The sequence below is a fragment of the Pipistrellus kuhlii genome, unplaced genomic scaffold (genome assembly GCF_014108245.1).
Source record: "Pipistrellus kuhlii isolate mPipKuh1 unplaced genomic scaffold, mPipKuh1.p scaffold_m20_p_107, whole genome shotgun sequence".
NCBI classification, from domain to species: domain Eukaryota; kingdom Metazoa; phylum Chordata; class Mammalia; order Chiroptera; family Vespertilionidae; genus Pipistrellus; species Pipistrellus kuhlii.
The window spans coordinates 28,605-38,468 of NW_023425413.1; the positions used below are offsets into that span (position 1 = coordinate 28,605).

Genomic DNA, 9,864 nt, shown 5'->3' on the forward strand with positions numbered 1-9,864 from the left:
GTGTGACCTGGAGCGGTGGGGGGGGACCCAGCTCTGTGCCCGCGGGCTGCGGGCCAGGGCAGGGCTGCCCGGCCGCCCTGACCGCCCGCTCTGCCCCCAGCTACCAGCTGCGGGTGGAGTGCATGCTGCTGTGTGAGGGCACTGCCGTGGTGCTGGACATGGTGCGGCCCAAGGCCCAGCTGATGCTCAGCGCCTGCGAGAGTGAGTGGGCCCGAGCCCCGGGGGGCACACAGGCGGGCCCCCAGCCCTGCACCCAGACTGTCCCGAGGGCGCCCGTGGGTGCTGAGCCCCCTCATGTCACAAACCACCCTCGCCCGGCTCTGAGGCAGACTCTGCGTGTAACGCGGGCATGCACAGGCGCATGCACGTGCTCAGATTCACACAGGCAGACACAGGCGTGTGCACGCAGACTCGCACACACAGACACCGCACACACACCTGAGCGAGGAGCCGGCGGGACCCGCTGCAGCCCTTGCCCCGGGTGCCACTAGCTCAGCCGGGACAGCAGTGGGCGCCCACGCCCACTTCGGGGACAGGGCAGAAGGGAATCCCTGGAAGCCCCCCCCCCCGGATGGTTTGCTGAGAACAGGGAAGCCAGAGGTTCTGGAAGGTTCCGCCCCGCATCCTCCCCACGGCCGTGGGCTGTGAGGGGGAGGGGGCAGGCACCTCCCTGAGCCCCCTCCCCCCCCAGGCCTACTCTCCAGCCGCCTGCTGCCCGTCTTCTGCCAGCTGATCCTGAGGATCGGGAACTTCCTCAACTACGTGAGCCGCCCTTGCCCTGCCCCTGCCCTGCCCCTGCCCCTGCCCCTGCCCCAGCCTGTCCCCCCACCTGCCCCGCCCTGCGGCACACACACACACACACACACACACCCTGAGGATCGGGAACTTCCTCAACTACGTGAGCCGCCCTTGCCCTGCCCCTGCCCTGCCCCTGCCCCTGCCCCTGCCTGTCCCCCCACCTGCCCCGCCCTGCGGCGCACACACACACACACACACACACACACCCTGAGGATCGGGAACTTCCTCAACTACGTGAGCGGCCCCTGCCCTGCCCCTGCCCTGCCCCTGCCCCTGCCCCTGCCTGTCCCCCCCACCCGCCCCGCCCTGCGGCGCACACACACACACACACACACACACACACACACACCCTGAGGATCGGGAACTTCCTCAACGACATGAGCGGCCCCTGCCCTGCCCTGCCCCTCCCCTGCCCCCGCCTGTGGGCCCCCCCCCCCCCCCCCCCCCCCCCCCCCCCCGGGAGGCAGGGACACTCCCCCTCCTCCTCCTCCCCCTCCAGGGCAGCCACACGGGGAACGCCGACGGCTTCAAGATCAGCACGCTGCTGAAGCTCACGGAGACCAAGGCCCAGCAGAGCCGCGTGACGCTGCTGCACCACGTGCTGGAGGTGGGCACCGCCCGGCCTCAGGGGACCCCCGCCACCCCCCGCCTGCTGCCCCAGCCCCTCTCCGGAACCTCCCGCTGCCCCTGCCTCCGCCCCTCCCCGTCCCCGCGGTCCGGCCAGGGGAGGGTGGAGGCCGGGCGGGCGCCCCCAGGCCAGGCGGCCGCGCCACGGCCTCCCCCGGACCGGCTCTTCCAGGAGGTGGAGAAGGGCCACCCGGAGCTCCTGCAGCTGCCCCGGGACCTGGAGCAGCCCGCCCAGGCGGCCGGGTAGGTGCCTCCCGCCCCGCCGCTCCGAGCCAGGCCCTGCCCGTCCCACCAGCGAGTACCACGGGACCCCCAGGGACGGCTGCCCCCCACGCCCGTCCCCGTGACCTGGAGGGAGACGGAGGCCTGGAGAGGCAGGGAATGGCGGCCACGCTCACGCCGAAGCCCTCCGAAGGCTGCCCCTAAGCGGCCGCCTCCCCGCACCACCCCATCCAGACGGGCCGGGGGGGGGGGGTGCACGCGTGGGGTCCGCCACCGGGAGGGGCGGCTCTGGGAGCCGCGGGCTGTCCGGCTGCACGCCCACCGCGGTGGCGGGTCCTCTGGCCATCGCCTGCAGGCCCAGCACCCGCTGCGGCCGGCGCCCGCCCGCCCATCGGCCCAGCCCAGCTTCTGACCATCCGGCCCGGCCCAGAGCTCCGACGTGCCCTGGCAGCCGCAGGGTGCAGGGTGAGGCCAGCCACCCACGGGCACCTGACCCCCCCGGCCTTTCAGGATCAACCTGGAGATCATCCGCTCCGAGTCCAGCGGCAACCTGAGGCGGCTGCTGGAGCTGGAGCGGAAGCTGGCGGCCGCGGACCCCGAGGTGCGGGAGCAGTACGCCCGGCGCCTGCAGGCAAGTGCGGCCGAGGGGGCTCTGGGCCCAGCCGCCCGTCTGCTGCCCACCCGCCCGCCTGGGCGCCTTAGGGAGGGAGAGGCTGGGGGCAGGTGAGGGGGGAGGAGAGGCTGGGGGGCTGGAGAGGGGGGAGGAGAGGCTGGGGGGCAGGAGAGGGGGGAGGACAGGCTGGGGGGCAGGAGAGGGGGGAGGAGAGGCTGGGGGGCAGGTGAGGGGGGAGGAGAGGCTGGGGGCAGGTGAGGGAGAGGAGAGGCTGGGGGGCAGGAGAGGGGGGAGGAGAGGCTGGGGGGCAGGTGAGGGGGGAGGAGAGGCTGGGGGCAGGTGAGGGAGAGGAGAGGCTGGGGGGCAGGAGGGGGGGGAGGACAGGCTGGGGGGCAGGAGTGGGGGGAGGAGAGGCTGGGGGACAGGTGAGGGGGGAGGAGAGGCTGGGGGCAGGTGAGGGAGAGGAGAGGCTGGGGGGCAGGAGAGGGGGGAGGACAGGCTGGGGGGCAGGAGAGGGGGGAGGAGAGGCTGGGGGACAGGTGAGGGGGGAGGAGAGGCTGGGGGGCAGGAGAGGGAGGAGGAGAGGCTGGGGGCAGGAGAGGGGGGAGGAGAGGCTGGGGGACAGGTGAGGGGGGAGGAGAGGCTGGGGGGCAGGAGAAGGGGGAGGAGAGGCTGGGGGGCAGGAGAGCGGGGAGGAGAGAGAGGGTACCCTGCAGCAGGTCCTGGTCCCAGAGGGGATCCTGAGAGGAGCCCCCCGAGTCCCAGGCCCAGCACCCAGACCCGGTCCTGCCCAGGGAAGCTGTGTGCAGGCCCGGCCCTCGCCCTCCCGCAGCCCCGGGCCCCGGCTGCCCTGTGCCCGCGGGCCACCCGCTGGGGGCCTCCCGCCCTGACCGCGGTGCCCGGGCCCCAGGACAGCATCGAGGCCTCCCGGGCGCTGGAGCGGGTGTTCGAGGCGGTGGAGCAGAAGAAGCTGGCGCTGGCCACGTACCTGTGCGAGGACGCGCAGCAGCTGAGCCTGGAGGACACCTTCGGCACCATGAAGGCCTTCCGAGACCTCTTCCTGCGCGCCCTGAAGGTGGGCCTGCGCCTCGGGGGCCTGTGGGCGGCGGGGGGCCGGGGGTCACAGTCTGTGCCGCCCGCAGGAGAACAAGGACCGGCAGGAGCAGGCAGCCAAGGCGGAGAGGAGGAAGCGGCAGCTGGCGGAGGAGGAGGCGCGGAGGCCGCGGGGCGAGGACGGGAAGCCTGGTGAGGCGGGCGGGCGGGCGGGGCGGGGCGGGGCGGGGACCCCCTCCTCTCCGCCCGGAGCGTGCCTGAGGGTCCTGGGCTCCCAGTCAGGAAGGCAGGCAGGAAGCAGGAGGAGGAGGTGTGTGTCATCGACGCGCTGCTGGCTGACATCAGGAAGGGCTTCCAGCTGCGGAAGACGGCGCGCGGCCGCGGCGACGGCGACGGGGGCGGCCGGGCGGCCGCCTCAGGCCCCCCGAGGGACCCCCCGCCTGGTGAGCCTCACGCCCTCTCCTGCTTCCCGCCCGCCTCCCCTGCCTGTGCCACCCTCAGCCCACACCTCCCCGCCGGGGCTCCTGTCCCAGCCTCAGAGGGCTCAGCGTTCTGGAGAAAGGCCGTGTGAGGATGAAGTGGGATTCCAGAGACGAACGATAGTTTTGAAAGGCGCTGGGGGGTCCGAGGAGCGTCAGCTGCAGGAGCTAACGACTCTCTCCTTGTCTCAGGACCCTTGCTTTTTATTAACACAGTTTGTCCCAAGGCAAGGGGGATATAAACCCTTCAGAGGGTCAGGTACAGAAGCATTGCCAGGTTGGGGCATTGCCTCCAGCTGTTCAGGTGTTTGGCCAGTAGGAGGCAATAACACGTAGATGGCAGCAAACACTCATCCTATTCAGGTTTGGGGGAAGTGCCTTTTAGCCACTCCCACAGGCGATCACATATGTGGCTCAGCCCTTGTTGAGCCCCCAAGTTCCATCCGCCTGTTGATGAAACTCTTGTAATGATGACGTGCTGGACCTGGCTTCCGGCTCTCCCTTCCTCCGGGGAGCCCTCCTCTCCCCTGGCCGCCCTGAGAAGGGGCCGGCGGGAGGTGGGGCTAGAGGCCGCCTGTCCAGCCCTGGGCCGGGCAGGAGAGACGGGCCCAGGCCCATGGGCAGATGCCCTGTGGACAGGCCGAGGACGCGGGGCCCGGCCTGCCCTGTGGGGCCCAGGCGTGGAGCCACCAGCGAAGCTGAGCTGGAGGGTCCCCCCCTAGACTGTTCCCAAGGAGGGTGCCCCGGGACGGGGGGAGGGAGGGGGCGCGCCCTGCCCTCCACCTACACGTGCTCGTCCGCAGCGGCCTCCAGCAGCCCCCCCGGAGGCCCCAGGGGCGGCCCCAGCGGCTCGGCCTCTGAACCTGCGCTCGACGGCGTGGTGGCAGCCAGGCCGCCCCAGGACTGGGACCTCGCGGACGCCACGGTGCCCAGCCCGCCGCCCCCCGCAGGCCCGGCGGCGGAGGCCGGCCCCGGGGCCCCGGAGAGGCGGTCCTCCTGGTACGAGGACGCCAGCGATGTCCTGCCCACGGAGGACGCGGCCTGGCCCGTGGTGCTGGGGGGCGCGCGGGCCCTGGAGCCCCTCCCCTTCTCCGGCGACAGGCCGCCCGGGGCCCCGGGCTCCGGCGGGGGCGTCAGCCGGGCCGAAGCCGACAGCGCGGGAGAGGGGCCGGCGGCCACGGCCGCCCTCGGCCACGGAGGAGACGGCCCCCCGGCCACGGCGCCCGACGGGGACGGGGACCAGGAGGGCTCCGCGGACTCCGTGCTGGACACCTCCCTGGACAGGTCCTTCTCCGAGGACTCGGCGGCCGGCTCCTCGGGCTCCGGCACCCTCCCCAGGGCCCCGGGCCGGGCCTCGAGGGGGACGGGCAGGCGCAGGAAGAAGCGCCCGACGCGGACTCAGGAAGGTGAGGGGCCTCCGGGGCGTCCCCGGGCGGGACCGGGCGGGACCGGGCGGGCGGGTCCTCAGGGCCCCGGCTTCGGCGTGGGGTCCGCCGGCCCCTTCATGCCCGGCCCGGCCTCTCCCTGCAGCCGGAGGCCCCCCTGCCCCCGAGACGGGGGATCCCCAGGCCCCCGCGCCCTGCAGGTGAGGGGTCAGCGGTGCTTCCGCCCCGGGAGGGGCAGGATTGGGGCACCGCCTGCTCGCTGCACCCTCACCACTGAGCCTGCCACACCGCCCGCCTGGGAGGCTGTCCGGCGGGGCGGGCGCAGCCACGCCGCAGCTCAGCCCCACGCAGCCGCTCCGGGCGGGGCGCCCGGGGGTGGGGCGGGCGCTGAGTGTGTCTCTCTTATTCGGAAGCAGAGGTCGCCCCTGACCCTGATGATAATAAGTCCAAAAGGTTCTGTGTGATCCAGTAAGGTAGGTCCACGCTGCCTGCACTAACGCTGGTGGCAGTGGTGGAGGCGAGGACGGCCCGCCCGGCCGCCCAGGCACTAACCAACCCCAACCCGCTTCGCCCCTGGCAGCTCCCTCCCGCCCCCGCCTGGGCCGCTTGAGGGCGCTCACCCGCCGCCCGGGAGGGCGGGGCAGGGCAGCGCGGCCGTGCCGCTGGCTGGTGTCCCTGTGCCTGGCCGGTGCGGCCTCAGAGCTGCCCGCGGGGCACCAGCCTCGGAGGGCGGGTGGACGGGCCTCCTGGGTGCCTGTGGGAGCCAGGCTCCTGGGCCTGGCGAACAGGCTGAGGTTGCCCTGTGCCTGACCCGCCCAATCCTGGGCTTGACTGACCCCCGCCCCCGTGTCCCCCAGGGCGACACCTTCTCTCTGGGCCCGTCCGCAGGCACCCCGCCCTCCTTGGCCCTGGGCTGGCCATCCTGTCGGCGGGAGGGCAGTGCGGGACGCACAGGCTGACCTCACCCCTCCCTGGAGGCCGGCTGTCTGCTGGGAGCAGGGGCCTCCCCAGACCCCCCTCCCTCCCCCCCGGACAGGCAGGGCTTTGCCAGGCCCGAGAGGCTCCCACACGCGGCCACAGGACGGCCTGGCCGGGGGGACCCAGTGCAGGGAGCCCCCCCGGCCTGAGCTCAGGGCCGTCTGCTCCCCACCGGCCTCCAGTGAAGGGGCCGGGGGCGCAGAGGTGAGGCCCTGCGGGCACCAGGGAGCGGGAACGGGAGTGAGGGCACCTCTGCCCGACTCGGCTCCCGGCCACCCGCCCTCCTGCCCTTTACAGCGGCTCGGCCTGTCCCTTAGGGGCCAGGGAGTGGCCTTGTGGCCCCGCTGTGGGTGCAAAGGTTAGCTGTGTCTCCCCACTTCCCCCCCCGGGGGGGCTGAGGGCAGGAGGAAGGAACCCCACTTTACAAAAGCCAAAAACATATCTTTATTGATGTCAGAGAGGAAGGGAGAGGGAGAGAGACAGAAACATCACTGATGAGAGAGAACCACTGATTGGCTGCCTCCTGCATGCCCCCTCCTGGGGATCGAGCCCACAACCTGGGCGTGCGCCCCTGACCAGAATCAAACCTGGGACCCTTCAGTCCCCAGGCTGACGCTCTATCCACTGAGCCACACCGGCCAGGGCAGGAATGCACTTAAAACACACACACACACACACACACACACACACACACATACGTATCTTTATTGATGTCAGGGAGGAAGGGAGAGGAAGAGAGCAATGGAAACATTCGTGATGAGAGAGACGCCTCACACCAGGGATCAAGCCCGAGAACCACTGAGCCATCCAGCCAGAATGCCACTTATTCTTTGGACAGACTTCACCCTGACATGAAGTGTGTGAGAGGTTAAATGAACACACACACACACACACACACACACACCTGCCTTTCACCCCGGAACGGCCCCAACCTGCAAAATATAGCAAAGTGTTCCTGCCCCTACTTTACTGAGTGACCTCAGCACTAAGCTGCCCCTGTGTGTCTCCCAAGCACAGGCCGTGTCCCTGGAGCAGAGCGTGCCACGGCATTGACGGGGGGGCAGGGGGCAGGGCCCAGGCCTAAGGCCCCAGAGGAGGAGAAGGGCAGGGGCTTCTGGCCGGGCCTGCGGGGGCCCGGGAGGAGGTGGCCGGGACGATGGATGAGGCAGCGAGGGCTGAGGCCCGGAGAACAGGACCCCGGACCCGCCCCTCAGGGGAGAGCAGCCCGAACAGGAAGGGCCGGACCCGGGACCCGGGACCCCGGGCAGTGGTGACAGGGCAGCCGGGGCTAGGACCAGCCGCAGGCACCCGGCGCTGCCCAGCCAGGCTGCTCCTCACCGCCATCCTCGCCCTCCACAGGCCGCAGGCCCAAGCCCAGAGCCAAGTGACGGCCTGGGCCACCTCCATGCAGCAGAGCCTGGACAAGCTGCTGAGCCGGGAGCCGGGCCGGAAGAGAGGCACCACGGAGCCGCTGGGGCGGGGCCTGAGCCACGGAGCCCGTGCCTTACCCAGCCAGGGCGGGGGCCCCAAAGCCTCAGGGGCCCGGGCCGCCTGGCACGACTGCCCGCCTGGCACCTGGACTGCCCATCCCGCACCCCTGGACTGCCCGCCTGGCACCTGGACTGCCCGCCTGGCACCTGGAATGCCCATCCCGCACCCCTGGACTGCCCGCCTGGCACCTGGAATGCCCATCCCGCACCCCTGGACTGCCCGCCTGGCACCTGGACTGCCCATCCCGCACCCCTGGACTGCCCGCCTGGCACCTGGACTGCCCGCCTGGCACCTGGACTGCCTGCCTGGCACCTGGACTGCCCACGCACCTGGTCCGTGTGGTCCAGCTCTAAGGCTAGTGCCACCCCCGCATGCACCTGGCACCCACCGGGGAGGGTGCTGGCGCTCAGCTGGCACCTACTTTCCAGTGGCCTGGCACCCAGATTCCTCTGGAGACGCCCGTTACAGACCCCGAACCACGGGAGCCGGGGGGCTGGAGCTCGCCAGCTGCGTGCTCAGCTGGAACAGAGTGATTTTAACAAAACGCGAGCGACTGTGGGCGCATTTCTTCCTTCGTGGTGCCTGGGGTTGGGGGGCGGGCTTCTGGGGCCTGGGAGGAGCAGCCGGAGGGCACTGCCCGGGGCAGGATAGGTCCCCTTGCTCAGCAGAGGGGAGGAGGCCCGAGGAGGGTCCCCCACCCCGGGTGTCTAGGCCTGCGGGCGGGAGGTGCACCTGTGGTCAGTTCTCGAGGATTCAAGCCGGGGGTCAGAGGCCACATTTGCGTTTAATTAATTATTTATTTATATGAGAGAAGGGGGAAGGAGAGGGAGATAAACATCAATGATGAGAGAATCATTGATGGGCTGCATCCTGCACGCCCCGCACTGGGGATCGAACCCACAACCTGGGCCTGGGCCCTGATGGGGAATCTGCAGGCGGCGCCCCACCCACTGAGCCACACCGGCCAGGACTGCATTTAACTTTTTAGGAAACTGCCAAACGGGCTTCCAGAGTGGCTGCACTCCTCATTCCCCCGCACACTTCCCAGCTCCGGGGAGGCGGGCGGGCCTCCTGGTCGCCGGGTGCAGTGCCCCCCCGTGAGCTGTGGCCCCCGTGGCCGGGCCACCGGCTCCCTGATTGCAGCTAGGGTCACACGGCCAGGTGGGGGGGTCACACAGCCAGGTGGGGATCACACGGCCAGGTGGGGATCACACGGCCAGGTGGGGGTCACACGGCCAGGTGGGGGTCACGGCCAGGTAGGGTGTCACGTGGCCAGGTGGGGGTCACGGCCAGGTGGGGGTCACACGGCCAGGTGGGGATCACACGGCCAGGTGGGGGTCACACGGCCAGGTGGGGGTCACATGGCCAGGTGGGGGGGTCACACAGCCAGGTGGGGATCACACGGCCAGGGGGGGGTCACACGGCCAGGTGGGGGGTCACACGGCCAGGTGGGGGGGTCACACAGCCAGGTGGGGGTCACACGGCCAGATGGGGGTCACACGGCCAGATGGGGGTCACACGGCCAGGTGGGGGTCACACGGCCAGGTGGGGATCACACGGCCAGGTGGGGGTCACACGGCCAGGTGGGGGTCACGGCCAGGTGGGGATCACACGGCCAGGTGGGGGTCACATGGCCAGGTGGGGGGGTCACACGGCCAGGTAGGGTGTCACGTGGCCAAGTGAGGGGTCACATGGCCAGGTAGGGGTCACGTGGCCAAGTGAGGGGTCACACGGCCAGGTGGGGGTCACATGGCCAGGTGGGGGGGGTCACATGGCCAGGTAGGGGGTCACGTGGCCAGGTGAGGGGTCACGTGGCCAGGTGGGGGGTCACACGGCCAGGTGGGGGTCACACTGCCCAGGCACAGTCACGGGCCTCCTGGGTGACCAGTTGCGCGTGCCCCCTGCGCAGGGCGGACGGGGGTGGTGACGGGGAAAGGCGGGGGGAGGGGTCTAATTCCGGCTGCCGTGTGACCGCCAGCTGCCGGCCAGGGCTGTTTATAGGCGGCCAGGCTCCGGCCGCTATTTATAGCCGCGCTCGGCCGGCTGCCACCGCCTGGGCCCTGCTGCCCGTCCAGCCCCGGCGTCCTGTGGTCCGCATGGGCCTTCCTCGGGAGGGCCCAGAGCCAGGGCCACCCCCCAGGAGTGGGCAGAGGGAAGCACCCTCAGTGCCGCCACCTCAGCAGGCCCTCTGCGCCCGGTGGGCATGCAGAGCCCAGCT

The 9,864-nt window shown here is 71.2% G+C and overlaps 1 protein-coding gene and 1 long non-coding RNA gene across 5 annotated transcripts in view; one reads left to right on the forward strand and one right to left on the reverse strand.

Moving 5' to 3' along the window:
• The window catches only part of INF2 (inverted formin 2), a 29,733-nt gene extending 21,543 nt beyond the window's left edge, over positions 1 to 8,190 (forward strand). For all 4 annotated transcript variants that reach the window (XM_045578845.1, XM_045578844.1, XM_045578846.1 and 1 more), the window contains exons 13-23: positions 101 to 201; positions 692 to 762; positions 1,298 to 1,405; positions 1,598 to 1,668; positions 2,158 to 2,278; positions 3,171 to 3,335; positions 3,403 to 3,505; positions 3,592 to 3,756; positions 4,596 to 5,198; positions 5,594 to 5,650; positions 7,515 to 8,190. In XM_045578845.1, coding sequence (XP_045434801.1) covers positions 101 to 201; positions 692 to 762; positions 1,298 to 1,405; positions 1,598 to 1,668; positions 2,158 to 2,278; positions 3,171 to 3,335; positions 3,403 to 3,505; positions 3,592 to 3,756; positions 4,596 to 5,198; positions 5,594 to 5,649 — 1,564 coding nt within the window. In that variant the 3' untranslated portion in view covers position 5,650; positions 7,515 to 8,190. The remainder of the gene's footprint in view (positions 1 to 100; positions 202 to 691; positions 763 to 1,297; positions 1,406 to 1,597; positions 1,669 to 2,157; positions 2,279 to 3,170; positions 3,336 to 3,402; positions 3,506 to 3,591; positions 3,757 to 4,595; positions 5,199 to 5,593; positions 5,651 to 7,514) is intronic.
• LOC123652023 lies at positions 7,719 to 8,348 on the reverse strand. Its single transcript, XR_006741048.1, has 2 exons — positions 7,897 to 8,348; positions 7,719 to 7,834 (listed from the first exon to the last, which is right to left on the reverse strand). It is a non-coding gene; the product is annotated as an uncharacterized LOC123652023 (long non-coding RNA).
• Between the last annotated feature and the right edge of the window lie 1,516 nt (positions 8,349 to 9,864).